General features: G+C 39.7%; 2 protein-coding genes across 10 annotated transcripts in view; both read right to left on the bottom strand.

Moving 5' to 3' along the window:
• Positions 1-2,712, bottom strand: part of SUGT1 (SGT1 homolog, MIS12 kinetochore complex assembly cochaperone) — a 40,425-nt gene extending 37,713 nt beyond the window's left edge. The window contains exons 1-2 of the mRNA XM_026009624.2: positions 2,510-2,712; positions 2,365-2,422 (exon numbers count right to left, since the gene is read on the bottom strand). Of these exons, the coding sequence (XP_025865409.2) occupies positions 2,365-2,422; positions 2,510-2,547 (96 nt within the window). The 5' untranslated portion in view covers positions 2,548-2,712. The remainder of the gene's footprint in view (positions 1-2,364; positions 2,423-2,509) is intronic.
• A 10,094-nt stretch (positions 2,713-12,806) lies between these two features.
• ELF1 (E74 like ETS transcription factor 1) overlaps positions 12,807-21,542 on the bottom strand; it is a 104,989-nt gene continuing 96,253 nt past the window's right edge. For all 9 annotated transcript variants that reach the window (XM_072760648.1, XM_072760650.1, XM_072760652.1 and 6 more), the window contains 2 exons: positions 20,982-21,431; positions 12,807-14,858 (listed from right to left, as the gene is read on the bottom strand). In XM_072760648.1, the coding sequence (XP_072616749.1) occupies positions 14,255-14,858; positions 20,982-21,431 (1,054 nt within the window). In that variant the 3' untranslated portion in view covers positions 12,807-14,254. The remainder of the gene's footprint in view (positions 14,859-20,981; positions 21,432-21,542) is intronic.

Genomic DNA, 21,542 nt, shown 5'->3' with positions numbered 1-21,542 from the left:
TTGGCTGAGAAGCAGCAGGAGGAGGGAGTTAGGATGGAAGTGCTCTCCACCTTGAGCTGTGGGATATATACATATATGGCAGCCTCAGTAGTTGCACACTCAAGATCTGTGTTATTTATACGTTAGCATACATCAAAAAAAGTTTCTTTAAATGAGGAAGATAAGTGACAAAATTCATTACAGGAATTCCCTTTAAAAGCAAGTCACATGGGGATCCCTGGGTGGCTCAGTGGTTTAGCACCTGCCTTTAGCCCAGGGTGTGATCCTGGAGTCCCGGGATCTAGCCCCACATCAGGCTCCCTGCATGGAGCCTGCGTCTCCCTCTGCCTGTGTCTCAGCCTCTCTCTCTCTCTCTGTGTCTCTCTCATGGATAAATAAATAAAATCTTCAAAAAAAAAAAAAAATAAAAGCAACTCACATAAACTGGATTTCCAAAGACGACACTGGGGTAAGAAGATCATAACAAATGCAGATTCTGAAATACAGCTGTCTAGATGACATAACGAATTGTGAAGAAGGATGTTCAGTGCCTCCTCTACTACTACCCTATTACCGATCCCAGAAGCCTCACTAAGAAACATCATAGCACAACTGATGAACCAACCATTTTATTTCAGGGCCTTCATATCTAGATCCAAAGAAACACTCCGACTTATAAAGCCCTCTAGGACCTTGGCCCTGGTTTCCTCCCTACCTCATCGCTGACTCCTGTGTCATCCCACTCTTCTTAAACGGGTCTTTTTGCTACTCCTTGTACAGGCCAACGTCATTCCAACCTGGGGATCTTTGCCCTGGCTCTTTTTCTGCCTGGAATGCTCTTTAACCAGCGCTCACTCCCCAAGCTTCTGCTCAAATATCACCTCTTCTGAGAGACTCTACTACCCACGTGGCAAATTTCCCTTAAAAGTCCCAGCTGGGGGGGGGGAAAAAAAAAACCTTTCTTGCTTCAAATTGCTAAGCTTACCTACGTTAGATCATAACAAGCGAACAGGTTTGCTTTCCTTTCTCCCTCCTGCTTCAAACCAAGAAACCTCCGCCTAAATTCTGCAACCAACTCCATCATGTATCCTTAACCTGGCCTCTCTTTATTATTCTTGCTCTTTTGACTTTTTTTTTTTTTTTTTTTAAGATTTCATTTATTCATGAGAGACACAGGCAGAGGGAGAAGCAGGCTCCATGCAGGGAACCTGATGTGGGACTCAATTCTGGGTCTCCAGGATCACATCCTGAGCCAAAGGCAGATGCTCAACCACTGAGACACCCAGGTGTCCATTTTTTTTTTTTTAAGATTTTATTTATTCATGAGACAGAGAGAGATAGAGAGAGAGAGAGAAAGGGGGGGGGGGCAGAGACACAAGCGGGCTCCATGCAGGGAGCCCAACAGGGAACTCGATCCTGGGACTCCAGGATCACACCCTGGGCTGAAGGCAGGTGCTAAACCGCTGAACACCCCCCACCCCGGGGCTGCCCTCTTTTGACTTTTCTTTATGGCTTTCCAATCTCTCACTTCACACAGCCTTTAAGCCTGTGAAATACATAAACAAGACTTTAGGCCTTAGCAGTCAAGTGTCTTGCACAAAGCACCCTCCCCCCAAAATAAATAAAATAAAATAATAAAATAAAATAAAATAATAAAATAAAATAAAATAAAATAAAAAATAAAAAAATAAAAACCCTGCTTTGATAAATGAGTGAATAATGAGCAGTAACGGGACATCTGGAAATAACCAGTGACCTACGGGAAAAGATTTTTTGTTGGCACAACACCTGGAATGTAAGAACGACAGGGACGATTATAAAATGATAAAAAAAAAAAAAAAATTAACAAATCTCATCAAGCCTAGATTTTCACTTTTTCAACTTCTAGTCACAAATGCCACTTCACAAAAAAACAAAAAAAACAAAAAAAAAAAAACAAAATCGGGGCTCCTGGGGGGGGGGGGGAGGACTCAGTGGTGCAGCGTCTTGCCTTTGGCTCAGGTCGTGACCCAGGGGTCCCGGGATCGAGTCCCGCGTGAGGCTCCCCTGCATGGGGCCTGCTTCTCCCCCTGCCTGCGTCTCTTCCTCCCTTAAATAAAACCTTAAAAAAAAGGAAATCCCTCCAGGACAACTGTGAGCGTCGACTACGCCCCCCGCCAGGAAAGAGAGCAGGTAACTGCCAAGGAAGGAAGCGGAGGCGAGGATGCAGGACGGTCTGGGCGCGGGCGGGGGCGGGGGCAAGGGCCCCGGGGCGGGCACCCAGGCGCACCCCAACCGCGGCCCCAAGGGGCGGCGCGGGGAAGAGGCGGGGTCCGCCCGAACCCCCGACCCCGAGGCGGCCGCGTTCCCCCGGGCAGAGCCGAGGCGGCCGCGGCGTTCTCTCACCTCTAAGGCCGCCCGGGGGTCCTCCTCCATCAGGGCGTCAGAGAAGCTCCGGGAGAACCTGCCAGGGAAGCAACGACACGCTCACTGACCCGGGGGCGGGGGCGCGGGGGGAGACACAAACAGCAAGGACAAGGAGAACACGCACTTGGGGGCCGTGGCAGGTCCTGCTGCAGCCGCCGCCATCCCTAAAAAAAAAAAAAAAAAAAAAAAAAAAAAAAATCGCTGTTGCCGTGGGAGCCGCTACCACCGAGCTCAGGAGCTGCGCCGCCGCCGCCGCCCAAGGGGGAAACTTCTAGAGAAGCACCGACCGAGCTTCCGTCCCGCGGAGCCAACGAGCAGCCACGCAGCGCGTCGCAGGAGGGAGCGGAGACGGAAAGCGGGCGCAGGGCCCGCTGGGACGGTGGAGGACTCAGCCTCTGGGCCCGGGCCCGGTCATGTGACCAAGCGCTCTCAGTTCCCGCCCCCCCCTCCCCCGCCCTGCGCAGCCATGGTTACGGAGGCGCCGGCTCTTCACGCCTGCCGGGCCTTCCCCGACGCCTCTGCGCCCCGGAAGAGCCTTTCAGGGCCAGTAGCCCAAAAGCGCTTAAGCAGCGGACTGTTATTCCGCAGGGGCGCGTGGCGTTTGGGAGAGGTTGGGCGTGTGTTAGTAACCGGGCGCATCTGGCTTCATTTTCATCACAGTTCACCATAGTTTTCATCATGGCTGCCGGAGGGGGTGGGGCGGGGGCGTGACGTCATCCGCCCGTCCGCGTTCGTTTCCGGGGAGCGTCATTCCGGCTTGCGCGTAGGTCCCGTGATCTCCGCGCTGGGACTCCTAACGGGCGAGGACTGGCCGGAAGCCGTCCTGCGCTCGCAGATGCTGCCCTGAGGGAAGCGCTTTGGTTCCGGGGCGGGGGTGCTAGTCGGTTTACGCAGAACTCTCCGCAGTTGGCTGCCCGGGTTGAGGGCAGAGTCTGACGTTCTCCTAGTTCGAGGCACCGGGTGGGGGGGACGCAGGCGGCCGGAGCTTGTGTGTCAGTACCGGGGCGTGACCCTGGGGGCCCGGGTTCGAGTCCCGCGTCGGGCTCCCTGCATGGAGCCTGCTTCTCCCTCTGCCTGCGTCTCTGCCCCTCTCTCTGTCTCATGAATAAATAAATAAAATTCAAAAAAAAAAAAATCTAAAGGGACTGGGCGTCAGGGTTATGTGAATATGCCCCCCCCCCCCCAGATGTAAACCTCTTGTTTTGAATGCTAAAGTCCAAGAAGGGAAGTGACCCAGTGACCCAGCCTCAGCCTCTAAAGCTACATTAGAATCGAGAGGATGGAGGAAAGGGAGAACAATTGGGACAGATGAGGATGTGTATGAGGAAAAAAAAAAAAATACTGTCAGAGAAAAGCGATCATGTGAGGGCAGGTGATGCCGTGACGTCACGAGCCCCCGGTGTCCTAGTAGGACTGAAGAATCCCTGGCCTCTAGCTCTGAAACCAGTATAATATGTTAAATGTGAATTAATGGAGTTGAAATTTTTTTTCTTTTTTTTTTTTTTTTTTTTTAAGGAAAGAAGTAATCCAGGGCAGCCCGGGTGGCTCAGCAGTTTAGCGCCTGCCTTCATCCCAGGGCGTGACCCTGGAGACCCCGGATCGAGTCCCACGTCGGGCTCCCTGCATGGAGCCTGCTTCTCCCTCCGCCTGTGCCTCTGCCTCTCTGTCTCCTCTCTGTGTATTCTCATGAATAAATAATAAAATCTTTAAAGGAAAAAGAAAAGAAGCAATCCTGTGAGTTGTCAAAGGGGCAGAGCCGAAGTTCAAGCTGCAAGCGCCCTGGAGAGGTCGGGGCAATGCCGGGTCACAAAGGGCAGGCCTGTGGTCTTGGCAGAGGTGCGGATGCGAGTCTCCTAAGGATGCTAACCTGCTCTAGAATTTGGGACTTGGAAAGCCAGTAAAAGGCACATTTGCGTTTTACAGGTATCATCCTGTGTCTGTGCGGTGGATGCATGACCAAGAGGGGAATAAGAACAGGTGAGAGGAGATGACCGCCGTGCTAGGAGCCAGAGTGAGTCTCAGGTAGGTCTGTGATTGCGGGGATGAGCAGAAGTAGGTGAGGTGACGCGGCCTGCGCTTGCTGATCTTGTATGCTCAGTGCTTTTTGCGCCCTGTTTAATAAGGCTTCACCTACTCCAAGGCCATGAAGATGCTCTGTGTGTGTTTTCTTCTGGATGCTTTATTAACTTAACTTCGACATCTAGGTCTATGATTTATCGCATTGATTTTGAGAGAAAGGTAGGAGCCTGGGATCAAGGTTTCATTCCTCCCCATATGGATATCCAGTTGACCCAGACCTGTTTATTAAAAAGACTGTCTCCCTGAGATTCCCTTCTGTTGCCAAATCACAGGGCGGTGCAAAAAAAAAAAAAAAAAAAAAAAATGTCCTCTGGGATGCCTAGGTGGCTCAGCAGTTGAGCACCTGCCTTCGGCCCAGGTCATGACCCGGAGGTCCCCAGATCGAGTCCCGCATCGGGCTCCCTGCATGGAGCCTGCTTCTTCCTCTGCCTGTGTCTCTGCCTCTCTCTCTCTCTCTCTCTCTCTCTCTGTCTCATGAATAAATAAGTAAATCTTTAAAAAAAAAAAAAAAGGATTGTCATCTGTCATTTTCCCTATTCAATTCTTCGGGCACCTCTGTTGTAAAGTGAGTGACTATATATATATATATATATATATATATATATATATATATATATATATATGATTATACATATTATATATATATATAAAATCATATTTATATGCCTGTTTCCAGGATCTCATTCCTTTGATCTGTTTGTCTAACCTTGTACCAGTACCACCCTGTCATAATTAGAGTAGCTTTGTAGTAACTCTTGAAGTCCTAGAACTCTCCAAGGTTGCCTTGGCTATTCCAAGGCCTTTGTAATTTCCATTATTTTAGACGTCTTATTAAATTTATTTGCATTTATTGATAATTCTTTTTTTTTTTTTTAGAATGAACTTGTCAACTCTAAACACACACACACACACACACACACACACACACACATACACACTGCTGGAATTTTAATTGGACTTGCATTGGCCCTGTGGATCTGTTTGGGGAAAACTGACATCTTAATATTGAGTTCTCTAACCCATAAGTGTCGTTCACACACCCTCCATTTATTTAAGTGGTCTTTAATTTCCTTCAGCAGCGTTTTGTAAATTGCAGTGTAGAGGTCTCACATATCTTTCATTAGGTTTGTACTTGGATATTTGGCTTTTTAATACTATTTTAAATGACAGTTAAAAAGCCTTATATTCTACTTCTTTGTTGCCAGTATATAGAAACAGTGTTGATTTTTACATATTGACCTCATATTCAGCCTTCTTATCAAGTTCTCTTATTATTTCTAATACCTTGTAGTTTCTTTTAGAATCTCTATGATTATAATTTTGTCATTTTATAATAAAGATGGCTTAATGTCCCGTGCAATGATTATACCTTTTATTTCTTTTGGTCTTTCACTGGCTGGTATGTCTCATTTAGTGTTAACTAGAATAGTGATAATGGGCTTCTTCTCTTGGCTGTAACATCAGAGGGGAGAACATTCTATAGCAAATGCTTTTTCTGCCTTTATTGAAATGTTCGTATCTATTTTTTCTTAATATGTTAAGTGAATTACTTTGGTTGATTTTCAAATGCTCTTTAAATGGCCAATATGCATATGAAAAGAAGTTCTACATCAATAGCTATATTAGGGACATTAAAATCATGCTTCAGTACTAAACACTCACAAGAATTGTTTAAAAGGAATTCCAAGGGATGCCTGGATGGCTCAGGGTTTGAGCGTCTGCCTTTGGCTCAGGGTGTGATCCCGGGATCCGGGATTGGGTCCCACATCAGGCTCCTGCAGGAAGTCTGCTTCTGCCTCTGTGTGTGTGTATGTCTCTCATGAATGAATAAACAAATAATCTTAAAAAAAGAAAAGAAATTCCAATACCAAGCCTTGGCAAGAATATGGAGCACCTATAATTTGTGTATATTGCTAGTGGGAGTATAAATTGGAATTACCTTAGAAAGCTTTAAGATATTCTTTTTAGTAATCTCTTCAGCCAACATGGGGCTTGAACTCAACAACCCCAAGATCGAGAGTCTTATTCCTCACTGACTGAACCAGCCAGGCATCCCTAGAAAAATTTGTGACACTATCTACTGAAGCTAGTCCTGTGTATGCCGTTACCCAATAATTCTATCACTGGGTGTATCCCCAAGAGAAAAGAGTACTTATGTTTGTGGACAAGAATATTGGTTACAAGGTTATTCACAGCAGGAGAAGCTGGAAATAAAGGTCCTTTGATAGGAGAAAAATACTACAGAGCAATGATTAAGAATGAACTACCTATACACACAACAATATGTATGAACTTCACATACATAATATTAAGGAAGCTAGGCAGGGTACATCCTGATTGATTCCATTTATATGAAGATAACTATTGTGAGGGATCACCAGAAGGTAATCTAGCTGGGTAAAGCCATGAGGGAAACTTCTTGGATGCAGGAAATGTTATATTATCTTGATTTGGGTGGCAAGCACATCAATGTATTCAGATGTAGAATTTTATTGAGTTGTACACATAAGATTTGTGCCTTTCATGCTTCTGATAAATAGGGGAGAAAGATTTAAAACAAAATCAACAGAATTTTGAAATTTGTGACATTTACAATAGCATCAAAAATACCAAATACTAAAAAATAAATCTGACAAGGGATGTCCAAAAAGTATTCAATGAGAATTATAAAATATTGCAGAGATATTAAAGAACACCTAAACAAATGGAGAGGCGTCTATGGAGACTCAGTATTGTTAAAAAGTCAGTTCTTCCCAAATTGATCTATAGATTTAACATGATGCCAACCAAAATCCCAAAGGCTTTTTCTGTTTCAGAAGTTGACAAACCAATTCTGCCAATTCAAATGGAAATGTAAAGTTAGAATACTCAAGTCGACTTTGAAAAATAAAAAGGTAGAGAGCTAACGCTACCTGATTTCAACACATCAACTTTGTGTATTGGCACAAGGACAGACAATAGAACAAAACAGTCCATAAATACACCTGTACATAAATGGACAACTAATTTTCAGCAAAAGTCCAAAGGTAATTCAGCATAGATAGTTGAAAAGGATAGTCCTAGGATGCCTGGGTGGCTCAGTCTGTTAAGCATCTGCTTTGGTCTCAGGTCATGATCCCAGAGTCGTAGGACAGAGCCCCAAGTCAGGCTCCCTGCTCAGTGGGGAGTCTGTTTCTCCTTCTATCTCTGCCCCTCCCTTCACTCATGCATGCACATTCACATGCTCTTTCTCAAATAAAATCTTTTAAAAACAATAAATTCAAAATGGATCATGGACTTAAATTTAAAACTTAAAAATTTCTAGGGGTGCCTGGGTGGCTCAGCTGGTAGAGTATCCAACTTACGGTTTCTTTCTGCAGGTCAGGATCTCAGGGTTGTGAGATCTAGCCCCACATCACGCTCTGTACTCAGTGGGGAGTCTGCTTCAGCTCTCTCCCTCTTCCTCTGCCCCTACCCTTACTTGCACATGTGCTCTCTCTCTCTCTCTCTAAAATAATCTTAAAAAAACTTTAAAACTTCTAGAAGGAAGAAAATCTTAGTGACCTTGGATTAGGCAAAGATTTAAACATGACACCAAAAGCACATTCCTTAAGAGGAAATTGATAAATTAGACTTTACCAAAATTAAAAGATTTCTGCACTCTAAAAATATTTGTGAATCACATAGTTGATAAAGAGTTTGCATCCAGAAAAATAAAGAGTTCTCAAAACTCAGTAATAAGAAAACAGAATTTTTGACAGGCAAAAAATTTTAAAAATCATTTCATCAAAGAAGATACATGGATGTCACATAAAAACATCAAAAGATGCTCAAATCAGTGTCCTTAGATGTAAATTAAACCACAAAGAGATATGACAACACACCCATTAAAATGGCTAAAATGTTGGAGAGGATGTAGAGCAACTGAAAAACCCATACTCTGCTGGTGGGAATGTAAAATGGTACAACTGTCATATAACCCAGCCAGACCACTCCTAGGTATTTATCCAAGAGATAAGAAAATACATATCCATATAAAGATTTATACAGGCATATTCTTAGCAGCTTTAATGGTAATAGCTGAAAACTAGGAACAACCCAAATGCCATCCACAGGTGAATGGATAAACAAACTGTAGTATATCCATGTGATGAAATACAAGTAATAAAAGAAATGATAAACTGGGGCCCCTGGGTGGTGCAATTGGTTGAGCATCTGACTCTTGGTTTCCACTCAGGTCATGATCTCAGGGTCATGAGATTCAGCCCCATGTCAGGCTCTGCACTCAGTATGGAGTCTGCTTGAGATTCTCTCTCCTCCTACTCATGTCCTCTCTCTCAGATAAGTAAATACTTTAAAAAAAAGAAAAGGAATGATAAATTGATACACACCACAGCATCGATGAATCTCAAAATAATTACACTAAGTGAAAGAAGCCAGACAAAAAATAGTAGACACTCTATGATACCATTTACATAAAATCCTAGAAAATGCAAACTAATGTATAGTGACAGCAGATCTGTGGTCAACCAAGGGGGTGGAATGAGCCAAGAAGAGCAAGAAGCAACAGCAAGAATGGAGTAGACACAAAGAGGCAAAAGGTAAGTTTTAGGGTAACGTTCACCAAACGTGGGTAGTCACTACTTGATTATTGTGATGATTTCATGAGTTCAGACTCTTTAAACATGAGTTTATTTTATGTCGATTATAGCTCTATAAAGCTATTTTTAAGGCAAGCTTGGCACCATAGATAAGATTTGGGAGTTATCAGCATACAGATGGTAGTTAGCAACATGAGAAAATGAATCTGAAAACAGGCAAAGAGAACATGTAGTTTAGTCACATATTTAATAAATATTTAATATCTACAGGGTGTAGCTATATTACACTAGGAACTGAGAGTACTAAAATGACTACAAGTTTGGCTCTTAGTGTTGGAATCTTACCTCTCAGCCGGCAACTATTAGTGTTGTATGTGCCCAAGTGGGAGAAATTAAAAGGATCTAGGACAGCAGTGGGAAGCTTCCAAGAGCTTGGAGAAAGCTCTCGAGAGGAAGTAATGTCTGCGCTGAGGTCCGAAGAGCAGATTGAAATTAGCCAACCAGAATGAGATAAACTGGGGGCACCTGGCTGACTCAGCCGGAAGAGCATGTGCCTCTCGATCTCCGGATCATGAGTTTGAGCCCCACATCAAGTATAGAGATAACTTAAAATAAATACAATTTTTAAAAAAAAGAATGAGATGAGCTGTGCAAAACAGACAGACAGCAAATGCAGGGGTTTTGTTTTTCCTAAATCCCCTCCACCCACCCAACCACCAAATTGTATGAATTCAAGCTCCACAGAGTCTGGATTTTTCCCTAACAGAAGACATAGGTCATTCTTTTGGGCAGCACAGAATCTAAGTCCCCTTTTATGTGGAATGTGGCAGGGAGGGGATTCCTTGAGTCCTCATTCCCACGGAGGCAGTCTCCTCTATAGAAGCTGAAAATGCCAAAGTAGTTGAGAAGCTGAACTTGCTTTCTCTCAACTTCTCTTGGAGTTCAAGTCCCTGCTGGACCCTTGACCTAGACTCTGCCCGTCACATAAATATTGGTAGCTCGTTGACACAATGAATCAAGTAAGTACCTTGGCTAATTCTCTCTAGGTGCAGTAGCACTCCTATCGAGATCAAATTCCTAAGGCGGTAGAGACAGTAACACAAAGCTCAGTGTTCAGTGCTTGGCCACAGTAACTACAATTTCCCTGCTAGACTAGTTGTGCAGTTTGTTCCTAGCTATGTGACTCAGATTGACCCTGATTCTCTAGTCCTTTTGTCAATTCTATGAGCTATACAATATTCTTCTAGAAAAATTTCTTTTATACTAAAACCCAGAACCCATCTCTGTTGCTAATGACAAAGAGCTCAAACTGACAGTTTGGTATTTGGAAGTGGAATGCTCCCAAACTGACCCTGGTATGCATATAGGAGGCAGGATGGAAGGCAATCAGGACACAGCTCTTCTGGACAGGAATACAGTGATCCCAGGACCGGGCATCAAACTTAAACCATCAAGAAATGTATTCTAAAGCTGAGAACCCCTGGAATAAAATCTTTTTCTGAGTACTCATGCTAGATGTGGCTGAGGACAAGAAATCAGGAAGCTACAGCTGATCTGAAAAAGAGGACTACACGTCATCCCATTCTGGTCATGAAACTGGATCAAGTAACTGGATGAGATTTTCGCTGATCTCTCTTTGGGAAAGAAATATGTTTTATGGAGGCACGAACACTTTCGAATGTGTAAAGGAGAAGGATGTGTATGGGTGACAGTAGACCGCATCATTCCTCGCTTATTTTTTGCTACGGAGCCTCATTTTTTTTGGCTGTCGATCTCCCCAACACACGACTAAGTCATTTATGGTAAATCCTACTTCCTTGGCCAGGAATTGATTTAGGAAGGAATTGATTTAGGAAGGGGTCTATGATCGACCTAGCCAATGAGGTCTTAAGCAACAGCTGCTCAGGGTGTTTTGGGAAAGGTCTTTTTTTTTTTTAGATTTATTTATTTATTTATTTATTTATTTATTTATTTATTTATTTATGAGAGAGAGAGAGAGGGGCAGAGACACAGGAGGAGGGAGAAGCAGGCTCCATGCTGGGAGCCCGATGCGGGACTCGATCCCGGGACTCCAGGATTGCGCCCTGGGCCAAAGGCAGGCACTAAACCGCTGAGCCACCCAGGGATCCCCATGGGAAAGGTCTTCTTGCTGATAAACAGAAATATAGCAGGAACTACTGCAGGTGTCTTGCAACTGCAGCAGAAGCCATCCTGGAAATGAAACCAGATCCTCAGGATGGGAAAGCAAAGAGGGAAGAAATCTAGTTGCTCAACAATCACCCCTGAGTTCCTCAATTAACTGACCTGGAAACCTAACTCCAGACTTCTTCTTCTTTTTTTTTATATAAAGGCAGGAGGAAAAGAGAAACAAGCTGGGCACAAAAGTGAAGGCAATAGAGAATTTAAAGAGTGGGTTATAAAAAGTTAAATACTGGGAAGGTCAAGGAAGATAAGGACAGAAATTTGGCCATATGGAAACTAATCAGTAGCTTAGTGACCTTTGCAACAGTAATTTTCAGGGTAATAGTGAAGGCAAATGCAATACTAGAAAGGGTTAAAGATAAGGAAAAATGAGGAAAGCCATCATGTTTTTATGTTAAGGTCAGTGACAGTAACCTCACAGGTCCTTTCTTAACAAATACATGTCGAATCAGTAATTTGATTATATGGGCATAGCTCATGGTGCCCCAAAACAATTACAATAGTAACTCCAAAGGTCCCTGATCACAGATCACCATAACAAATAAGATAATAATGGACAAGTTTGAAATATTGTGAGAATTGCCAAAATGTTACAAAGAGGGAAAGTGAGCAAATGCTGTCGGAAAAAAAATGGTGCCAATAGATTTGCTCCATGCAGGATTGCTACAAACCTTCAATCAGTAAAAAGTGCAATAACCTAGGAAGCACAATAAAGTGAAGCACAATAGCCAGGTAAGCACAAGGCCAGTTACCCAGCGAGCACTATGCTCCTTCCTGTTCAGGAGTTCGATACAATGTCAGGGGGTACAGGGCTAAAGGGAGTTCTAGGGAAGACAGAACTTTTCCATGACCCTCTCTTAGGGTCCCTAGCCAAACCTAAAAATCAAACTGACAAAGACAGATGTTTTAATATGTTTTACATGACATGGGAGGCTTCAGATGGAAATGAAGACTCAAGGACATGCTTAAGCCTAAGTGTTTTTATACTAGGTTTGATAAACATTGCAAAGTTGTGAAAAATGACAGGAAAAAGGGGTATTTGAGGTTAAGGTAGTAAGCTGGGGGATATTTAGCAAGGCCTATTCATTCAGATTCTTCCCTGCTTCCCTCTGATTTCAGAGATAAAAATGCTCCTTCTAAAATCATGTTTTAGAAGAGTATTAACTGACATGAGAAAATGCATAGTTTCCACTGGGTAGAGGGGTACTGCACTGAGATTTTTAGTTGTTGTTTTTTTCTATTTTTGCTTCCAGATTTCCCAAGTTTAACAATTAACTGATCTAATTTCTAATTAGAAAACTTGTTTTTTTAAGGTATGTTGAGTATTGTTGTTGAGAACATTTTATTGTATTCTAACCTTTGGAGCTAGGTGATCCACTATGTGCTCCCTGGAAGCCACTGTTTGGCACAGCAGCAACAAAAAATGAGAAAATGACAATTCTGCAATTCTTATCTGACCAATGGAGCTTGTTATACAAACAAGCAACGTTTTACAACACTGTAAATACTAGCAACATTTTCTGTTTACTTGTTCTTTAGAGACAGTTCCTTGAAAACACATTGAGAATTTTTACATGATTTATTTAATAATAAACCAATTAAAGATACAAAAATGTTTAGAGGATTCCAAAATTTAAATTTTTGTTTAAATACAAATTCACTCTGTAATATGAAAACATATAACATTAGACCTCTAAACATAATGATTTTTTTCATCTACAAAATTTCTCCTTTGCTGTACTAGAAAATTTGCAGAAAACAATTTTATTGTGAAATTAAATGTACATTATTTACAGTTGAAAAAGTAATCTAAAAACTATTTCATTTCAGAGACTTAAGATATATATGTATATTATCTTTGTATGCAACCCCCCCACTCCCAATAAAAAATGATCCAAAATATAAAGCAATTATGCTTTTATAGCAACTGACTACTCAGCCAGATTAGCCCAAGGCTTGGTTGCTTTCTGGGCCCTTAAGAAAGAGCCTTGACTCTTTCAGAATGGCAGTATATCATTTAACACTCAGCAATGTAAGTTTATTAGTGGACCACAGTGCACAGTGGCCTAACGAGTTAATAACATATTTAGGAAACATTCAGATTCATAGCAGATCTTACATAACAGAAGAATGAGTTTTGTAGGGTCACTTATTTTTCTGCAATGTGTTAGCTATATTTACATTAAAAAATAAGTGATAATGTTTTAGTTGATTTAACTTTAAAATTATAGGAGCTAGGAACCTCAAATTTTGAACCAGAAAGCAAAATGGAGAAATGGAGATCAAGTCTAATCCAATGCATCCTTTTTTTTTTTTTTTTTGAGAGAACTGAGGCCCAAAAAGATCCAGTAGCTTTGCCCAAGGTTACACAACTAGTTAGGCAGAGAGCCACTCTTAGGCTGATGCTTTTGTACTATCCTGCTTCTGAAATAAGGTTCAGCCCTGTCACGGACATTTTCGAATTTTTCATGTTATTTTTTACACAGTCATAATTCCTTATAGAGTGCGACCAACTAAAGTCAATCTAAGTGAAACCATAATTTCATCGAAGTATAAAATAGATGTCTTGATTTCAAAGAGTCAAGACTTTAACTTACACAAGTGGAATGAAAATGATTCCTATATAAATTTCCTGATGCCTTATATTGAAGTACATTGTATATACAAAAGAATCAGAGAAGCTAATACCATGTAAAATTAAAAAAGAAACTTGAAAAATGCTTATGATATAGGAACTGAAAAAAATTCTGAAAAGAATGTCTTCATAGTATAAAACGCCTATTCCTTCACAACTGAATTCTGAAACATTTGGAGAACAAAGAGAAGCACTTGGGTTCCCTCCCTCATCTAACAAAGCCAACATTAACTCTAAATTAATATTTTTAACCATTAACTACAAAATTAGGAACATTTGTAGAATTTCTCTTAGAATCATCAGATAGTTTGTAGACAACTGAAAAACGTTCAGTTAAAAAAAACAATCATCCATAATTCCTTTGGTGCATTACTTAAAAGGAGTTGGGTTCCAGCAATTCATTTTGTTTCCTAGCTACCTGAGAGGAAAATCCATTGGAATTGGATACCACCATCACATAAGGCTGTGGCTGTGGCTCAGTTTTATCAACGTCTTCATTCAAATTATCTTCAGTTTCCTTTTTCTCTACTTCCTGTATAAGAGTTTTTGTTTCTTGAGCTTTGATAACTGAAGTGATTACAGTGCCAGGTGGGTGAGCCACAAGCTGTGAACTCCGAGGAGAAAAGGTCACCACAGGAGTAGTAGCACTGAAGGATGGAGACGAAGCCACAGTGACGGTGCCATTGCAAATGGACTGAACGTTGCTGGTAAGAACCTGCTGCACGTGCGCAGGGCTCAAGACAATCGAAGGAGGAGAGCCCGGTTTCTGTGACTGCAGCATGACGTTTTCTTTCAGTACTGTCATGGGCTGTGAGGACGGAATGGCTTGTAAAATAAATTTCTGTGATCCAGCACCTGAAGATGGATCTGTGCTGGCTATAACTGTTGTGATTGGCACTGTCTGGAGTGTTACTGTATGCAAATGCTGACTCCCAGGAGACACAACCACTGGAACTTGGGTTGGAGCCTGTATCGTCCTATTGAGATTATGAAATAAAAGACAGTCAGAACATTATACGTCATTTAAAAACTTTAACATTTGACAAGTCATCAAGATAGGAGTCAGATATTTGAAATGCTACTTCCCAAATCTTTGACAAAACATTTGGCAAAAACATCGTACCAGACCCTGTATTATATGGGACACCCAACACAGAACTCTCTACCTATAATACTATCTGATGGAAGGGGAAAAAAGTCTGTACAGAGTGCCACATTACTACAAATGGGGAAGCGATTTTGTTGGGGAAGGAGGATATCAAAATGCTCGGCAAAGAAGTTTTATATGAGCTGCTTATAAGAAAATTGGGAATTTTAAAACAAATATATTGGATTCTATTTTTAGTATTTGAGGCATAATGTCATCAACATGGTAGCCCACAATTACCAAACTTCCTATAATAATTGCTTAACCTGTCTTCCTGTATATACAGGAAAAATGCTTAATTCACTAAAAAACACCTCAGTCTTAAATTTATATGTGACAGAATTATCAGAAGAAATTTGTTTCCCTCAGAAGAAATTTAGTAGTTCATAGTTCATATCTTATTACATAAAATAAGTCACAGATATAATGAACTCATGAGGGTTCTTTAGGCTGGCAGAGAGCACAAAAAAGAAGGGCAAGCTTTGGCAAAAAAAAAAAAAAAAAAGAAGCAGCAGCACATTTTAGTAGTTTTCTCAGCTTAAATAATCTTCACAAATTTTAGCCATAAAGCTAAAATTTAACATAAAATCCTTTCATGTAACCCAGTTTATGTAAAGTTGTTAATGCTTACTGAAGAGCTATATAAATGATATTATGAGCCAATCCAATTTTAAAAATTTGTTGCTGTGAAAATTATAGTTTGGCCATTGTTAATATAAAACAAATGCAGTTGAAAAAACTCAGAATCTGGATCTCAACTCTGATTCCTCTGAATTCTGTAAAGCTATTCTACAAAAAACAGATGATTAATACAGCTAGATTGGTCCCCATAATCCAAAGGCTAATCATTACACAGAGATTATAGGAAAATTTTGGTAAATTACAGGTATGTGGCTTGTCCCATACTTGAGAAGTGAAACTCTGGAGAAAACAAGCTAGGTGGAAATATGAAGAGAAAACGCAGTACAACGTAAGAGAATTTTGAAGCAAGTGGAAAGACACAGGTTGACTACAGGCTACCCACTATGATAAGATTCTGATTTCCAACATCAGATTCCAACAAAGTTGTCACTGTGAGGATCAGTCTAGAGTAGGATGTGAGCAGCTCTTTTGAAGGACAGAGCTAGAAGAGAGTGTGAGTCTAATGAAGATTTAATAGGTGGGCAGGGTATGACGAGAAATAAAGAACAGATACACTGATAATATATCCCATGACTAGAGTTCATGTACATGTATATAAAGATAAAACAGTACACATGGTATATAGCAGGCACACAGATTGTATCTAGAGATATGTATAGTCTTGCCACCTGGTAAGTACTATTATCCCCATTTTACATATAAAAAATTAATGGACAAAGGGAGTGAACAGCTAGCATAAGGTGACCAGTTAGATACGAAAAAGAGGTCATCTGACTGCAAGGCCTCTGCGATTAACCGTTCCAATACACTGCCACTTCTTCAGTCATAAGTAACTTCAGTTAAAGATGAAGATTGTCTATTATATCCCTAAACTGTAGGCAATTTCACACCCTTTTTAAAAAAATATTTTATTTATTTATTCATGAGAGACAGACAGAGAGAGAGAGAGAGAGAGGCAGAGACACAGGCAGAGGGAGAAGCAGGCTCCATGCAGGGAGCCTGATATGGGACTTGATCACGGGACTGCAGGATCATGCCCTGGGCCGAAGGCAGGTGCTAAACCACTGAGCCACCCAGGGATCCCCCCCGCCCACCCTTTTTTAAAGATTTTATTTAATTTAAATTTCACACCTTTAATACACAACCCTTTCTTCCTCTTTCTTCCCTCAGGTATGCCACAAGCAATAATATACTTGGACATTTTCCACATTGCTAATCAGGGCTACCACTAGATTTTCAATACTTTTGTTCAAACTAGAAGAAGACATCTTTTTCTCAAAATACCTGACTGCCATCTGTCAGAAAATATATATACTCATCTATAATAACCTACAGTGTAAATATACTGGCTTATTTGAACACATTCTAAAATAACCAATTTTTGGTAATAAAAAATTCAGAGATTAAAGGTAAAATATTATGCAGCCTTTTCCCAACCACAGAATTTTTTTTTCTTAGTTAATGATTAAACAGTCAGTTGTATCTGGTGATGTTATATTATATAACAAAGGTTATATTATACTTAACTACTTTATAAAAATTTCCTAAGCTGCTTTTTTTTTTTTTTTTTCCTAAGCTGCTTGTAACCACTGGTACAATATTGGAGATTTAAAATACCTCAGACTTTCTGAGACTAAGAAAGATATGCGATATAACATTTAGATTTTACTGCATATCTGCTCAGATGTCAGGAATGTCATTTAACTGTTAGAATCACCTGTAGAGTTACATGTAACCTTTATTTTACAGATAAGGAAACAGAATAGTTAGTTATTCCGACTCAATGTCACATCTAATAATTGACAAGGTTGGAGGGCTGGAAAGTTATATACATTCTTCTTACTCCATGACTTTGTTTTTAAGGTAACCTACACATTATACATTTTTAGAGGCTAATTTATTTAAAAGACCCTAAGACAACCTATTAGTGCTTGAATAAATATGACAGAGAAAGAAGTTATGCTAGGTAGATATACAGACTTGCAAGTTTACCAAGGGACAATTTTAGGAAAATATTTGGCCAGAGGTTTGCTTTTATTGTAGTTGTTTGTTTAAATAACACGAAGCCAGAGTCAAAATCAAAATTTGTAAAAATTGAGCACATATACCATATATCAATTAAGAAAAGCATAATAGATTTCCACACAGATACATGCAATTATGTGCAATAAAAAGACATGAGCATAGGAAAAATTGAGAAAAAAACAGGTTGCTACTTCACTGTAAATAACTGGTAATTCATGAGAGTTATGTGAATCAGCAGGCAGGGTGGCAAATCATTAAGCTCACTGCTTTGGACTAAACTGCTGGCATTAAAACACTGTCTCCACCACTTACTAGATGTGACCAGGCTCCTTGGCCTCTCCTTGCCTTGGTTTCCTCATCTGTAAAATAGGAATAATATTACCTATATCTCAATGATCAGTGAGGATATTAGACATTAATATATGGAAAGTGTATGAAATACAAAGAGTGCTTTGAAAGTGTCAGTTCCTGTTGTTACATTAATTTAAAAATCTATTTTTAAGATATAATTCTATATATATTCCATCTTTTCTTAGCTACCGAAAAAAAAATCTTTAAATGGTCTTTGATTTTATTAGTAAGTAGTTTAAAATTAGGAAAAATATAGCTAAAGTACTGTTATTTTTATTAGGAGTGATAATATGGTTGCTTAGGATAATTTCTCTATTATTAAGAGCTGTATGTTAAAATGTTTAGGAGTTAAATGCATTAATAATGTGAACTTACTTGACAAATAGCCAAACAGAAAAAAGGATATCAATATATATAGAGGGAAAACAAATACGGAAAAACTGTGAACCTAGAGGAGTGTAAATAGGTGTTCATTGTACCATTTTAATCTGTCAAAATTTTGAAATTTTCCATAATGAAAAGTTGGGGTAATTATAAAAAATAAAAATGAAAAATAAAGAAACTGCTAAGCAAGGAATTAATCTAATGAAAAATTATTCTAGTAATACATTAGTATTTCAGAGTAATATGTATAATTTGCTTGAAATTTACATAACACTTTTATAATGGAAAGGAACAACAGCAAAACTTGAGGAATTATATTCAGCAGCTGTCAGTCTTCAAAGAATATTTTTATTCATTAACTTTTGCCTTTCTACATCTAGTAATCTCAGGGAATAAAATGCAGTCTGTAAAAGGTTTTGCTTTAAAATAAGCAGGATTTGGGGGAGATACAAATAAAAGATAAAACCAAAAGAATATTTTTTTAAATCAAAGGAATGATTAAGAATGTGTGAATATACAAACACATAAATATAAAATTCTTCAACAAGGAAGTATGTTTTAACATTTGAAAAGTTAAATTTTGTTACTTCATTATATAACCAGTCCGCTTAGGAAAACTCATTACTCTGAGAGGAGATAAAGAATGAATATATACACTACTTCAAAGTAAGTTCTATAAATCTGAAGGGATGTTAATGTGCCAGACACTATGTTAAATGGTAGGAGAAGGACAATGAATAAAATGTGGCTCCTACAGATTTAAATATATAGGAGGAGATGAGCATTAAAGTCAACTGCAACACCTGGTTCATTTACCAGACTGAGCTGCACCCATGTGGTCAGCTTTAGCTAGAAGGCAAGCAAGGAATCAAAAGCAGAGAGAGCGAGCTGGTAGCTGAAGCTCCAGAAATTTGACTGCACTCCGTGTGCAACACAGAGCTAACAAGGCTGCAAGAAGGTTACAGACCAAAGCTGTGACCAGGAGTCTTATATGGGTTGGACTGAAGAGAAAAAAATTTGAGAGGCAGGAAGCAGGCAGGGAGTCCACAGAATAATCAGGGACCTTGGAAATGAAAATTCTGAAAAGTACACCAAAAGACAGTTTGCAAATCATGGATGGGGAGTATATTAGAGTGTTTTAATATCTGGCACTATTAGTCAGAAATGACATTTAAAGTAATACTGCATCCAATACAAACATCAGTATTTAATACCTTTCAGAGCTAGAGGTATGCAGGGGTTTTTTTACTGGGGAAGAAAGGGATTTGTTTTTGTCTTCAAGGCATAAAAACCAAACTGATTACAGACGCTAAAAAAAATAACTCAATCACTCCAAGAGGATCCTAGTGATTAGCAGTTGGCCATGCACTGTTCCTATCAACACAAATACACATAATGGTAAGATGATAAATAGCCTAGAAACCAACAGGAGGAATCACATCCAATTAGATACTCAGTCATCACATATAACCAATAAGACCTAGAGGAAAATGAATTATTAAAGGGCAAATAGAGATAAATAAGTACTCCTTTAATACAGTTAAAGATTTATCATTCCTGTCCAATTAAAATGGGAAAAATGTAATCTTTATACTCCTTACAAGTTGATTTTCATGATGCCAAAAGTTTAAATGGACCATACAAGGAAGACTGGATCATTTAACTTTGTCTTGATTCTGGGTAATGTTCATTACTTCAAGATCAACTGAACAAAAACTCGGCATTTATATTCTGGAATATACAAATGTTAAGACTGAAGTTAGCTAATAACAGTAATCAAACAATCATTTTATTGGATTTGGGAGGGCTCCTATATTTTATTATAATTCATATTCTGGAAACTCACAATAGTAGAAAAAGAAAAATAGAATACTGCAAACGCCCATCTAATTTTCTGCCTTGCTTCTTTTTCTCCATTCTGTATCAGTGAGACCAGCCCCAACTTCTGCAAAAAACCAGTCTAAAGCTGATAAGGTTGCCTTGGTCAATTTGTTGTTTCCTAGCTTTCCTAGGGCCATGAGGCAAATTTGATTTGACTGCTAAAAAACTCTAAAAACCTGAAAAAGTGGACCTTAGGTTCATGGCCTCCCTACCTATTTCAACTTTAGAACTGTTCCATGATAGGATCTTCCCAAAGAATAATGCTATTTCTTGGAACTCACTACAGAAGGCCATGATATGTCAATCCATGTACACTTTTTACAGTTCCTGACTTTGAAAAAAAGATCTGAAACCGTTCTCTGGATTTTTTCTAATATGTGGATCCCTTCTTGTCTGGATCAGTCCAATTATACAAGGGTATAGTGGGCTAGATTTAAACTGACAGAATAACATCAAGTAATGACAAGGTTTAAAAATAAGGCATTTCCCATACATCAGAGGACTGATATAATATACACTGATGCTGAAAACAATCTGTTGAACAAGATTTCTAGCTTTAAGATCAATATAATTTTTATTTTCACTTCTGAATCCTGACCCATTTAACTTATGACAACTCTGGTCAGAAACATGACATAATGATATGCATCAATAACTTTAGTTTTCTCACCTAATACTTTGAACAGAAGAATTTAACGTTTCATCCTGCATGCTATTGGTTACGGTTGCTTCTCCTTCTGGGACAGCTTGTACTGGCTGTACTACATGAATAGTCCGGAAGAGCTGGGTAGGATATGGAGACTGTGTAGGCTGCATTGTCCTCAGGACTTCTGATGGCTGTGCAACTTCCACAGGATCTTTGGGTTTTGTAGCTTTAGAATTCCCTGGTTTTAGAACTGTAGTGGCTCCTCCTTTTATCCCTGGACTTGAAGATACTCTCGATCTGCTTGCTTGGTTCCTACTTGAAGTGGTTGTTGAGGACAGTGATGGATCTGAAGACTCTATGCTGGAACCTGGGTCCTCATCATCTATATAAATAAGATCTTTTGGCATTTCCTTAAACTGATACACCAAGCGCTGACCTTCTACTTTTGCCAGAATACCCCTTTGGTAATAGTACCTATTCAAAGCAGATAATTTTATCAATAGTTTGTTCAATTAAACAAATTAAAATTATATTAAATTCTTAATAATAAATAAAAAGTTTAAAGTTGGACACAAGTGGGAAAAG

This window comes from Vulpes vulpes, chromosome 6 (assembly GCF_048418805.1).
Source record: "Vulpes vulpes isolate BD-2025 chromosome 6, VulVul3, whole genome shotgun sequence".
NCBI classification, from domain to species: Eukaryota; Metazoa; Chordata; class Mammalia; order Carnivora; family Canidae; genus Vulpes; species Vulpes vulpes.
This window is presented reverse-complemented; position numbering and strand designations above follow the sequence as displayed.